This window comes from Canis lupus, chromosome 6 (assembly GCF_003254725.2).
Source record: "Canis lupus dingo isolate Sandy chromosome 6, ASM325472v2, whole genome shotgun sequence".
NCBI lineage: Eukaryota > Metazoa > Chordata > Mammalia > Carnivora > Canidae > Canis > Canis lupus.
Window position 1 is genome coordinate 49,563,932 of NC_064248.1, and position 14,459 is coordinate 49,578,390.

The window sequence follows — 14,459 nt, forward strand, 5'->3', positions numbered from 1 at the left end:
AAGCAAACTTCTTGAAGAGAACTGGAAGAGAAAAGAAGGAAAGTCATAATGAAAAGTGAAGAGAGTAGCATTCAGAAGAAGCAGCCACCATGCAACTTATAAGCAGTAGATGTCCTGACAAAAGTGAATCCCTTGTAAAAATGTTGCAGAGGAAAACTAAAACATTGGGCTCTCCCAGTGGCAGCAAACAGCTAACTGTCTACCTCAGAAGTTCCTTAATGCATTGTTATGATACACTAAAGTTATGCATGTAGGAAACAGCTTTGACATCAGGGATGGAGGGGTGTGTGTTTTAATAAGTTTTGTGATGCAACCCTAAGCCAGCAATCTCCCTGGGCTGAAATAGACATTTTAGTAGTGTAATTCAGAAGTCCAGAAGAAGTCTGCATTACAGTGGCTGGTTGACTCATAGTTCTGCAGACTATATCATTAATAACAATAATAACTAGTATCACAGTCACACTTCACAGTCGTAAAAAGTTTTGTATTATTTTATTTATCCTTACTTGTGAAATATTTCAGCTTAACAGATGAAGAAATTAAAACAACCTTTAAAGGTTGGGCGATTTGCCCCATGGTCAATGACAGAGCTAAATTTGGAACTCGATGGCCTGTGTTTGTCCAGAATATTTTACACTATGGCATGTTGCCTCCAAAAGTTGGAAGATGGCTTATTGAAGCCTTCTTACTATTTATTTAATTTCTACTATAAAAGCAGGATATGTGCATTGTAGCAAGTTATAAAATACAGAAAACCAAAATAAAATGAAAACATTCCTGCTACTCAGAAATCACTACTCTTAACACATTAGTATATATCATTCCAGACATTTTTCTAAGCGCACACATATGGATTAAGTAGCGTTTACCAAAGTAATATATTGTGCTTGCTGTATTCTAATCTGTTTGCTTAATTAAGTACATGTATTTGTGACAGTACATTTCCATTTTATCTGATAATCAGACTGTATTTAAATTTTCTCAGTTGCCCCAAAATGTCCTTGAAATTTCAATTTATTTGTTCAAACTAGAGTGAATATGGGACTATACATTGCCCATGGTCTCTTTTCATTTGACTCCTACTCTTTCACATTTTGTTTCATGACATTGATTTGTGGACAGGACTGTGCCATTTGTTTTGCAAAATGTCAACATCTTTGGGATTTATCTTGTTGCTCCTTCATAGTAGTGTTGGCTTGTTCCTACCATTCCTATGGTTCCTACAAACTGGAAGCAAGTTTTTTTATTTAAAGATTTTATTTATTTATTATTTTTTTAAAAGATTTTATTTATTTATTCATTCCTACCATTCCTATGGTTCCTACAAACTGGAAGCAAGTTTTTTTATTTAAAGATTTTATTTATTTATTATTTTTTTAAAAGATTTTATTTATTTATTCATGAGAGACAGAGAGAGAGAGAGAGAGGCAGAGACACAGGCAGAGGGAGAAGCAGGCTCCATGCAAGGAGCCCGACATGGGACTTGATCCCCGGACTCCAGGATCACGCCCTGGGCTAAAGGCATGCACTAAACCGCTGAGCCACCCAGGGATCCCCTATTTATTAATTATTTATTAATGAGAAACAGAGAGAGAGACAGAGACAGAGACAGAGAGAGGCAGAGACACAGGCAGAGGGAGAAGCAGGCTCCATGCAGGGAGCCTGATGTGGGATTCGATCCCGGGTGTCCAGGATCAGGCCCTGGGCTGAAGGCGGTGCTAAACCGCTGAGCCACCCGGGCCTACCCTGGAAGCAAGTTTTAAAGGCAGTTCAAGTCAAATATTTGGCTAGAATACATCATGGATAATATGGTGTACTTCAAATCTGCTTCACATCAAGACACACATGACATCTGGATGACCTGCTGTAGTGACACTAAGTTTAAACAGTGAATTAGGATGATAACCTTGCCCCTCCATTGTAGTTATGTTTTACGTTCTGTAACCTGAAAATTATCTATGTGGTGTTACTTTGGCACTATATAAATCATTTATAATCATTTGAGAATCCTTGCCTAAATCAATAAGGGTTGTGGAATGATGATTTTTTGATTCTGTCATTCCTTATACATTATTATTAACTGGCATCATTCTGTAAAGTGGAGCTTTGCTCTCATCAGTTGGGTCTCATACAGTTCATACTGGAAAGGGTAAATAAATGCTTACTTCTTTTCCCTTACCAAAGAGTTGCCTTTTTTTTTTTTTTCTCAAGGAGTTGCTTTTAATAGTGATATTAAATTTCCAACTTTCTCTTTGTGTGTATTCAGTTGACTTGCTGTTTTTAATCTATTATTATTGTTCTGTTGAATGCTGAAATTGTTAATAGGAGTGACCCTTTCAGGGTGGCTCCTGTGTTTTCTTTTAACGTGACCCTATTAATTTTCAAAAACTTCCTTGCTTTTGGCACAAGAACATGATTGGGACTCACCTTGTATATTCCAGCCCCAGGTCTGGAATTATCCATTTCTTTAGGGTTCTTGTTCCTTTTAATGTGGAATGGACAAGTGACCATAATCTAGATTTTAGGGGTGCTTCCTATTACCTTGATTCCAAATTTCTATTGAAAGGCATAATTTGAGATCCCTGGGTGGCTCAGCGGTTTAGCGCCTGCCTTTGGCCCAGGGTGTGATCCTGGAGTCCTAGGATCAAATCCCACATCAGGCTCCCTGCATGGAGCCTGCTTTTCTCTCTGCCTGTGTCTCTGCCTCTCTCTCTCTGTGTCTCTCGTGAATAAATAAATAAAATCTTAAAAAAAAAAAAAAAAGAAAGGCATAATTTAGGAATATTAAAAACAAAAAAAGAATTCACCTTTTATTTTTTTTAAGAATTCACCTTTTAAAATTACCTGAAACTTAAAATTATTTTGATATATCAATGTCCATTATTGTTATTATTATTATTATTATTATTATTATTATTATTATTATTCAATTAGGACCTAAAAGGGAAAAGAGGGTTATATTCTTGGCACAAACTGAGAGTGCTGAATCCTAATCACTGGACCACCAGGGAGCATCAGTCTGGGCACAAACTGAGACAGGCAAAGATGCTAAACACTATTATGGATGTCAGTAAATTAGAATATTTAGTCAGGTGCTGTAGACCAGATTAGATACTAATATAGGGCATCCAAAAAAAATGAATTATTTATATGAACAAGTAAACAATTGAGAATTATGGGATTTTTATTGTTTGATTTTATTTTAGAGTTTATTTTGGCATTTCCAATGAGAGTCAATAAGTCTTGATGTATAGCAAAATACGAAATCACAGAACTATTTCAGAATGGGGTGTTATTTCTGGAGAATTGTTTCACAAAAATGAATCTCTTATATAGCATGAATGAATCTCAAAAAATTATGCTGAGCGAAAGAAACCAGACAAGAAAGAGAACATTCTATATTATCTATGTATATAAAATTTTAGGGGATCCCTGGGTGGCGCAGCGGTTTAGCGCCTGCCTTTGGCCCAGGGCGCGATCCTGGAGACCTGGGATCGAATCCCACGTCGGGCTCCCGGTGCATGGAGCCTGCTTCTCCCTCTGCCTATGTCTCTGCCTCTCTCTCTCTCTCTCTGTGTGTGACTATCATAAATAAATAAAAATTAAAAAAAAAATTTAGGACATGCAAACTAATCTATAAAGACAGAAAACTGATTAGTGGTTGCCTGGGTACAAGAAATTGTTTGGGAGGGGTGGATATGTTCCTTATCTTGATTATGGTGATGGTTTATGGGTATATATATATATTTCAAGTTTATCAAATTTTATATTTTGTGCAGTTTACTGTATGTTAAAAAGTGAGATTGCATAGGTTATGTTCAGACAAAAAAAGAGTCTGATAATATTCCTCATTGAGAACTGATCATTCGCTAGCTATTCTGTTTTGTTTGCCAATCAGAATATAATCTCAACAGTTACTTTGCATTGTCATTCTATTTTGCATGTATACCTTTTTGCTTTTATATTGTTTTATTGTATTTTTTTCCTGTAAGAGTAAACTATGAATCCTAGTCTATATATAAGCAAACCTATAGAATAGTAGATTCAATTTAATGAGGCGTTTACAGATGCCTCTTTAATTTTAGAAATGGGAAGCGTTTCTAAATATTTTGTGTACCTTTTCTTAAGGAAGAATTTGTAATAATACTGAATTGTTTATGTTGCTTTTTGCTTTAATGCTAGTAAAACCAATTATACTGTAAATAGAAAATTACCAAACAAAAAGTCTTTTAGAACTATAAAATAGTCCTATTTCCATTTTACAGATGGAAAATAATTATAGTATAGAAGTATTATGGGTATAAGAGATCAAAACTAGACATCTTAATAGTAGTATTAGAAGTTAATCCTGTCTTCTAATGCTTGTTTAAAGGATATTCTATGGTATTGTCTTTTGTTATATGGTGGTGGTTGTTTTTCAAGGCCAGAGTGTCAGGATAATTTTGAGAAGGAAAACTCTATTTGTGATGTTCAAGTTCTATCTATGAGTGCTTTGACTGTCGGCAGACCTCTATTTGAAAAGAGCTTACTGGTCTCACTTATGCTACCTTGTATGTGTGACATTTAGAAGGCATATACTGTTGGCACTTGTTTGAGTGGCACATACACTGTTCAAAAATATGTATTACAAGTTGAAATCCAGTTAATTAATATTATCAAGATTATATCAAAGCTGTTCCATGTCTCAGTGCATTGTACACTGTAAACTCAGTTTTAAGTATATTGCCATGTGTTCTTTTTACAGCTAACCTGGCTTTCTATAGTTTCTATTTAACAAAGTAAGATGGCTCCTCACTTTTTTAAATAACTGAAGTTTTTGGTACCAAACTTCTCAAAATCATTTATTTGAGGGGAATTGTTAGTTTTATTTCTTTTAACTTTATATATTTTACTCCTTAAAGTGAGGGTATTGAATAGAGCCTAGAATCATTTTTTATTATGCAAAAATATGTTAATGAACATTTATTATTTTGGAAACTGTACAATTCTGCATCTGGCTATTGGATTTTCAGCCTACTTTTTAGCATTGTCATTGTCCCTGGCCATAATTCTCCTTCCTAACTTTCTGGGAACACCAATAACTAAGTTTAAGAAGTAGGTACTGAGAAGAGAAAATAAGATCTGGTTGAGAGTCTAAATTCCTTTTTTTCTGGAGCAAGGGCATGGTTTTATTTTTTTTATTTATTTACTTACTTATTTAAAAACGATTTTATTTATTTATTCATGAGACACACAGAGAGAGAGAGGCAGAGACACAGGCAGAGCAGAGGGAGAAGCAGGCTCCATGCAGGGAACCTGGGTGGGACTCGACCCTGGGTCTTCAGGATCACGCCCTGAAGGCGGTACTAAACCGCTGAGCCACCCACGCTGCCCAAGGGCATGGTTTTAATGCTGAGGCTGTGTGGCAGCTCTTTTAGGTATTCTGATACTAAAGCTATGTGCAGAATTAAGTTGCCAGAACGTCTGACCACCACCACTATCCCTAATTAATCCTAAATCAGGGGTCTTACCATGGTAGAGAAGTATTAAGGAAAGAGAGGGAGGAACATAAGCTATAGCAGATTTCTTTATAAAACTAATGTTATTCTTCTGTTATATTGTATTTATCTTTTAACATCACTGCCTGTCATTGAATGCTTTCTCTGTGCTAATGCTATATATACATTATTTCATATAATCACATAGATTAAATTATCTAGATTATTTTTTTTAAAGATTTATTTATTTATTTATTCAGAGAGAACGAAAGAGAGGCAGAGACACAGGCAGAGAGAGAAGCAGGCTCCATGCAGGGAGCCTGACGTGGGACTCTATCCCGGGTCTCCAGGATCACACCCCGGGCTGCAGGCAGCGCTAAACCGCTGCGCCACTGGGGCTGCCCAATTATCTAAATTATCATTTGCATTGGACACGTGCATCATTGAGACCCAGAGGTTTAATATCTTGCCTGTGGTCACATATCTAGTAACTAGTGGTACTGTGATTTGACCCCAGCTCTGTTTAATTCTAAAGCTTGTATTCCTAATCACTTTGCTACACTGAAAATTCTATTCAGAGTCTATGAGTATCAGCTCATTCTGTATCTAGAGCAGTGGGACTGAATTTCTAGCACTGTTCATATGCATATTTATGAAATTCTATAATGACAAATTAGGTGTCCCACAGAGTTTATAATATTTTTATTTTTATTTTTTAAAAATATTTTATTTATTCATGAGAGACACAGAGAGAGGCAGAGACATAGGCAGAGGGAGAAGCAGGATCCCCGTGAGGAGCCCGATGTGGGACTACTGGATCCTAGAACCCTAGGATCAAGACCTGAGCCAAAGGCAGATGTTCAACTGCTGAGTCACCCAGGTGCCCTATAATATTTATTTTTAAAGAATTACTTATTTAGCTAGAAAGAGCATGAGCAGGAAGGGCAAAGGAGAGAGAGAGAAAATCTGAAGTAGACTGTGTTGAGCCCAACATGGGGCTTGGTTTCACTCAGTTCATGACCTAAGTCAAAACCAAGAGTCAGACGTCTAACTAACTGGACCAAGTAGACACCACCCCCCAAAGAGTTTATAATAGTAAAATGTTTACTGGGGGATCCCTGGGTGGCGCAGCGGTTTGGCGCCTGCCTTTGGCCCAGGGCGCGATCCTGGAGATCCGGGATCGAATCCCACGTCGGGCTCCCAGTGCATGGAGCCTGCTTCTCCCTCTGCCTGTGTCTCTGCCTCTCTCTCTCTCTGTGTGTGACTATCATAAATAATAAATAGAAAAATTAAAAAAAAATGTTTACTGGGATTAATACAGTGTTCTGAGTTAAGAAAGCTCTTTGAGGGGTGCCTGAGTGGCTCAGTCAGTTGAGTGTCTGACTCATGATTTTGGCTCAGGTCATGATCTCAGGGTCGTGAGACTGAGCCCCACATAGGGCTCTGTGCTCAGCATGGAGTGTGCTTGTCCCTCTCCCTCTGCTCCCCCCACCCCTCTGCTCACACTCTCCCTCTCTCTCAAATAGATAAATAAAATCTTAAACTCCCAAAACTCTGACATAAAACCATTCCAAGAATATAGCATGTCATTTAATTAAATTATGCTCAATGACGTAAATTGCAGAATATAATGCTGGGGCATAATGAATGGTAGCTATAACTTAGTTTTGTTCAGCCAGTTATAGATTGGTTGAATGAGTTGTTTTCAATAATTTGATGTGAAAAAGAAAATGCAATGGGATCTCACTGGTTTGAGTATCATCAATTCTCAATTTATGATCATTTATATAGGAAATAAACTAAAGTTTACATTTGTTGTTCGAGGAAAGGTCTTTCTAAGCAGTTTTGCAGAGAGAAAAGTTTAAAACTTTTTATGAAAACATAGTTTCAAACACCCTTGAGTGCTTTAGTATTTCAAAGCAATTTCTTCTAAAAGAATTAACCCAATTAAGTGAATTAACTACTTAATGTAGTTTTTAGAAATAGTTCTTAAAATATCTAAGAATATTGCAATTTCAGTTTTAGTATTTTTACTTATTCGAATTACCTTTTTATTTAATCTGAAATAGTTCAGTTACAAATTTGCATCACATGAGGAATTCTGACAACACTCAATTGATATTCTTCATGACAAAAAGTGCTTATTTACCAGAGTTCTTTTGTTGTTCTTTTTAAAAATTTAAGTAAGGCTTTTAAAACTGTGTATTCTAAACCTGCTACTGAAAAAATAAAATCCCACATATTATAGTGCTAGAACCATGAAAATCACATCACTTGGGGGAGAGTTAGGACATTTTAGTTTAGGCTTAACTCTGTCGCCCCTGAGAGTCTTTTTCCACTTTGATAAAATTAAGAAATATGCCCTGTATTTCTGTAACAGTGTTGTGATCCTAAAAGGAGAAAATGTGTATAAAAAAGTTAGAAATAGATTTAAAGTCCTAGGTAGGAAGATGGTGCTGAAGAGAGCTTTCTTCCAACAACTACCTGACTACTACAAATATATATAATGTGATTGACTTCTCACCAATGAATTTGTTTTGTTACTCCTATTTATACCCAAATTATTCTAAAAGGTGGTACTACTTGGTCATATATCAGAATGTTTTCCAGAAAGGTGAGTAGCAATAAATTCAGTGACCCTTTGGAAGTATATAACTTTTATATATATATATCTGGGCATTTATACATTTCTCCTACTCTAGCAAATACACATTAATGCAGGTTATATTTGGAATTCCTACAATTGAATCTCCTTGGTTTCCCTTTGCCTCTTAATCCCTAATGCTCATTTCTTACTAGTTTCTCCAATAACTTTAACAGATATGGACAATACTACAGGATTTCTCAGATTGCAACACAACTATGTCGTTAGCAATAGGAGCTGTATTCTGGCTTCTTTGACCACACAGAAAATTTACTAGGGTCATGAACTAACGGAAAGAGTATAGGGTGAGGCCGTCCTAAGAATGAATCCCAGCCCTTCAGTTTCTTGGCTGTGTGAACTTAAGCCAGTTCCTTTGTCTTTCAAGTATCAATTTCTTTTTTCTCTCTAGAATGGGATAATAATCTGTTTTACACAGTTGAAGTGAAGATTAAATTATGATATTGCATATGTAGTGCAACATTTGACATATAAGAGGTGCTTGTCGAGGAGGAAAAAGTAATTCTCCCACTAACCTGAGTTCTTAGCTGAGGCTGCCTGTAATAAAAGAATACCAAGAGAAAAAAACAAGTATATTACCATTTATACCTCATCTATTTTCCCTGGAGACACCCAGGGAAAGATGAGTAACTCAAAGATGTGGCTTTAGAGTTTAGGCTTAAATGTCACTCTGATAGGGAAAGAGGAAGTGGAATGTTGGCCTCTTAGGGGAGAGTAAGTTTTTGGGAAGGTGAATGGGCCCTTAGAGAACAGATGAGAAGTGGGAGGTACAACAATTTGGGCCAAAGTTTGAGAGTGGTGCTGACTTCTAATCTCTCCTATGATGAGAGTCAATCTTCCCTGGTGGATGAAACTCCTGGGGTGGAGATTTATGACAGTTGAGTTCCTCCTGGAAGATCTGTCTTTAGGCACATGAGAGTTTAGGGAATGCCTTTTCCTGCATTTGCTGTGAAATGCTTTGCATTTCAAGTGCCACAGCGCAAAATAATCAGTATACAAAAGTGGTGTATTTGAGGTGGCATATTCCGCTATCCTTCATGCTCAATACAAGTTGTGTTTTGCCTTCCTTACCTTTAGGGGAACTTTGAGAGCTCCACTGGGCCAGTTCCTAGACCAGTGAGGAGGAATGAAGAGATTGTCTTTCCATAGGTACAGCAGTGGAGAATTATTTGCTTTGAATGGAATGTCAGAGCAAATTCAGTTGCCTGCTTTCCGAGGCCTAGTCTCTAATTCACTCATCCCCACAGAGACTTCTGCTATACAGCATTGATTTCAAGCTTCAGACTTTGACAATTAAATGCTCTCAAAAACTTGCTCATTTTTGGTTGCAGAAATATATGCTAATATCCTGGGGTAGTTTTTTATATGTCAGTACTCTAGATTTAGAGACTAGACCAACCAAATTAGCATCAGCCATGAAAATAAAATCTTCTGCAGAATTCCTTAAGCCATATTCAAAGCGGAGACAAATTTTAAATGCTTTGTTATTTTAGGAAAGATTTTATATATTTAAGATTTTATATGATTCTTTCATGTAATTTGCCTCACATTTTATTCTTATTTTATACTACTTGTAAATATAAATGAGAAATTTATGAAGAAAGTATTTAAAATAGAGAACATTTAAAAATTTATTGAAGAAGCTCTCATTTTTTAACTTATAGCTGCTGCATGATTCTAACAGAAATGAAGTAAACACCAGGTAATAACAAACATTAAACAGTACTAGGTGCCAGTACACCCTCCTCCCTCCCCCACTGTTTGTTTCCCATTGTGAAGTTGTGTTTTCCCACTCTGAAGTAGCCTGAATAGTATGCTTTTGATTATACATTTTAAGTTGAATTTATTTATATAAGTCACTAAGCTTGTTTTTGTTTTGTAGTATTTTCAACTAAAGAGCAAATTTTACCTTGTTACCAGATTCAGAAGAAGATGTTGTTGAAACTCCTGCTGTGTCCCATGATGAACACACACACCAAGAGATAAAGGGCCAGAAAACACTGGCAACTCCTGCAGTTCGCCGCCTAGCAATGGAAAACAATGTAAGTTTTCTTAATATTTAAATGTGAGATTACATAGAAAATAGACATTTGTATTGATGAGAGATTAGCCAACTATTCCACGAAGAGATAGGTCAAGTTGAGATTAAAGGAAAATGATAGCATGTATTACTGAAAAGTGATTGTTGCAGAAAAGCACCAGTGAGAAAGGAGAGATTGCAAGCTTATTTACTTATAATAATTGAGCTGAGTGGTTTTATTATTTTTCCTTAGAGTCTAATAATAAGTCTACCATCTATTGAACACTTGTAAATACTAGTGTCTTAGATCCCTAGAAGCCAGCTTGAGACAGGGATTTGGATGTGTGTGATGGATTGATTGAGGGAGGGAACACCTTTTCTGGGAATGAGGGAAGCAGATAGGGAAGGGAAGAGAAGAAAAATGGGTCACGCAAGGGTGTGGTCTTAAGGATCTGATCCAGTGGGGTTGAGGAAAACCATTGAATTATCCTGATTTGAGACAAAGAGCAGCGTTTTGTATTCCCTCTTATCAGCCAGTCATTGGTGCTTACCCCCAGGGCAAAGTGGCTTCCAGGTTTTGGAATCAGTCTGTATGCATCATCTCAAGTAATCTTTAAAATAACTCTGTTGGGGCAGCCCCGGTGGCAGTGGCTCAGCGGTTTAGTGCCGCCTTCGGCCCAGGGCTTGATCCTGGAGACCGGGCTCCCTGCATGGAGCCTGCTTCTGTCTCTGCCTGTGTCTCTCCCTCTCTCTCAATCTCTGTCTCTCATGAATAAATAAATAAAATTTTTAAAAAATAAATAAATAACACTGTTAAGATATGGGGGCTATTTAGAAACTTGGACAGGTAAAGTAAGGTCCAGGGTCACACAGCTAAAGCAGTGGTAAAGCCAGGATTCTGAAGGAGGTCTCTGTGACTCCAAATCCAGTACCCTTAATCATTATATACTGCCTCAACAATTATTGCCTCCATTATGTGAGCTCTTATGAGTCAGACACTGTGTGCACACATATTCTCTCCAATCCTCACAACCATCCTGCAGGGTAGTTTGGATTACCGGTTTTCAGCTGAGAAAGGGCAGAGAAGTTGTTTAAATTGCCTAAAATCAAGTAAGTAGCTGAACTGGAGATTTGAATGCATCTTCGTTTTCCAAACTTGGGTTCTTTGCACTATGCCCCATAATGCAGGGTTTTTATCTGTTTTTGAGAAAGGTAGTTAAGTTACAGTGAGAAAAAACAAAAGCTTATATTTTAGAAATATGTAGTATGTCATTAAAATGTTCATATCCTTTCAGACAATTATCCTATCATTGTGAGATTATCCCAAAGAAATAATCTAGGATACATTCTTCCAAGTGTTTTATATAACCAAAAGTGAGGGGATCCCTGGGTGGCTCAGTGGTTTAGGGCCTGCCTTTGGCCCAGGGCGTGATCTTGGAGTCCCGGGATCGAGTCCCACGTCGGGCTCCCTCCATGGAGCTTACTTCTCCCTCTGCCTGTGTCTCTGCCTCTCTCTCTCTCTGTGTCTCTCATGAATAAGTAAATAAAATCTTTAAAAAAAAAAAAAGTGAGAAGGCACATGTGTTCAAAATGAGGGATATGCTTGAGTAAATTATGTTATTTTTATGAATTGAGTTTGTTTTAAAATTAAAAACCAAAAAAAAATAAAATAAAATTGAAAACCAATGGCATTCAAAAAATAAAAACCAATGGCATTTACAGTTATTTGAAATTACCTAAAAATTATTTAAATTGGGCAGCCTGGGTGACTCAGAGGTTTAGCGCCGCCTTCCGCCTGGAGTGTGATCCTGGAGACCCGGTCGGGACCTCTGCGTGGAGCCTGCTTTTCCCTCTGCCTGTGTCTCTGCCTCTCTCTCTCTATGTGGGTCTCTCATGAATAAATAAATAAATCTTAAAAAAAAAATTTATTTAGATTCCCAGAATTCTTTGTTATTTTTAGTATATGTGCTGCCGGAGCAAGCACCCAGAATTCTTTGTTATAAACTAAATGTTTGACATGAGAAAGTCCTTTATTCTTCTGAAGTCATCCTTAGAGAAGCAATAATACAAATGATGCAGGACTTAAATTGAGAAATTAATTAATACACAGTAAGTATGAGGTTATCACCTAAGCTTATGTCTTTTTATATAACAGAATTAAATTTAACGAAGATATTTTATCTCTGTAACTAAACATAGAAGGGGATTAAACAAAGTCAGATCACAGTGTTTACAGAGAGAGCCCTTTTAAGGTTCCTGGACCCAATTCCAATATATATATTGGGGGTAGGGAAGGTTCCCACAAAAACAAGCAATTTTCTGGATAACCAACTGGGTATCCTACACTTCAGGTCCATTCTGACAGTGTCTGTTGATAGTGTCAGAGTTGACGGGTTAATGATTCCATCCTGCAAGACTGCCCACCCTACCCCCAACACTCCTGATGCCCTCAAGCCATGTTATCAGGTATGCTTCTGACCTATTGGCTATGCATGAGAGGTCCCCACAATCCCCTCTTTGGGTTTGATTAATTTGCTAGAGCAGCTCACAGAATTTAGGAAACACATTTACTCACTAGGTTATCGGTTTATTTTAAAAGAATACAACTCCAGAACTGCCAGATGGAGGGACACAAAGCAAGGTATGTTGAAAGAGGTGAAGAGTTTCCATGCCCTCTTGAGGGTGTGCCACTCTTTCCAAATCTCCATATGCTCAGCAACCTGGAGATTCTCTAAACCCAGTCCTTTTTTTTGGGTTTTCTTTGAAGGCTTCATTACATAGGCATCAGTTGTCCATTTGCAACTGATTCAGCCTCCTGCCCAGCTCTCTTCCCCTGACTTTGGAGTAGGGATAGTGAAAGTTTTAAACCTCTAATCACAGGATTGGTTCCCCGGGCAACCAGCCTCCATTTTTAGGTTCCCAAAGGGCTTTCCCAAAGTTCATTAATATAGCAAAAGACACCTCTTATCACAGGTCCTTTAATGTATTTTAACAGTTCTATGCCAGAAATGGGGAGGAAGACCAAAACCATACTTTTTTTTTTTAAAGATTGTATTTCTTTCTTTATTCATGAGAGAGAGAGAGAGAGGCAGACATAGGCAGGGGAGAAGCAGGTTCCCTGTGGGGACCCCGGGGATCACGCCCTAAGCTGAAGGCAGACTTTCAACCACTGGGCCACCCAGGCGTTCCAAACATACTTACTATAAATCACAGTCTCACAATGAGTGTCTAGGGGAAAATGGAATTATGTCATTTCTGTAAAAAGCAACAATAAAACATATTTGACACTTAACTTGAAACTCATACTCTAAATATGGCTCAGTAAAGTGAATTTCAGTGTTTTTACAACTATCAGAAAAAAAACTAAGAGAGCTTTTATATGATGATTATTTTAACTGTTACTAGTTTACCAATGGCCAAGTTGTCTGGAATATGCTATAAGGGCGACTTTCCAAAGTGTCAGCTTTATACAGTCATAACGCAAAGTTAACAATTCTAAAGCAGGTTCAAGATTCCAAACTCAATGACATTTTCACTAATTTAACTTGGCTTCATACATGTCACACAGCAAACAAGATAAAGGGTAAGAAGTTAACAAATCACACTCCAAGTCAGTCCCTGAGTGCACAGTTGAGGTGAAAGGTTCTCTCTGTCTGGTCTGGGTCAGCTCTTGGCACATGCTGGTTACTGTGTTCAGCCAGTGGAGGATCTCTCATGTTTAGAAATCAGTCGCGTGAACCTTCGGTGGCAGTTGCGGTTTTAATGCAGTCAGATGTGAAAGGGTCAGCATCTGGAGAGTCAGTTTGCCCTAGGGGTCTAACCTTTTTAAAGTTTAATTAGTCTTAGGTCTTGGCAGGCCTCTTCCGCTTCTAACGACTGTTAGTTCCTGGTTCTTCCAGGTTCACATGACCTTACTGATTATTCGTCCTTAGTATTTTGCTGTTTTTGGTGATGTCTGGTCTTAGCTGCAATGCCTTTGGCTGCTTATGTCACTGCTTGACATGAGCGAATCCATCTTGCTCTCTACAAAAGGTCAGAAACATTGCTCTACATTTGCAATAGTGTTTGACTCTTATATAGTCTCAAAAAAAACTAATAAGAACTATGCAAGAGGGCAGCCCAGGTGGCTCAGCGGTTTAGCACCACGTTCAGCCCAGGGCCTGATCCTGGGGTCCCAGGATCGAGTCCTGCGTCAGGCTCCCTGCATGGAGCCTGCTTCTCCCTCTGCTTGTGTCTCTACGCCTCTCTCTCTCTGTCTCTCATGAATAAATAAATAAAATCTTTAAAAAATACTATGCAA

At 37.7% G+C, this 14,459-nt stretch overlaps 1 protein-coding gene across 7 annotated transcripts in view; it reads left to right on the forward strand.

The window, feature by feature from the left end:
- Positions 1 to 14,459, forward strand: part of DBT (dihydrolipoamide branched chain transacylase E2) — a 53,862-nt gene that overhangs the window by 24,384 nt on the left and 15,019 nt on the right. For 6 of the 7 annotated variants that reach the window (XM_049111626.1, XM_049111627.1, XM_025417506.3 and 3 more), the window contains one exon: positions 10,060 to 10,181. In XM_049111626.1, the coding sequence (XP_048967583.1) occupies positions 10,060 to 10,181 (122 nt within the window). Of the gene's footprint in view, positions 1 to 9,803; positions 9,842 to 10,059; positions 10,182 to 14,459 lie in introns of those variants that run through there. The other variant, XM_049111631.1, reaches the window with a different exon arrangement.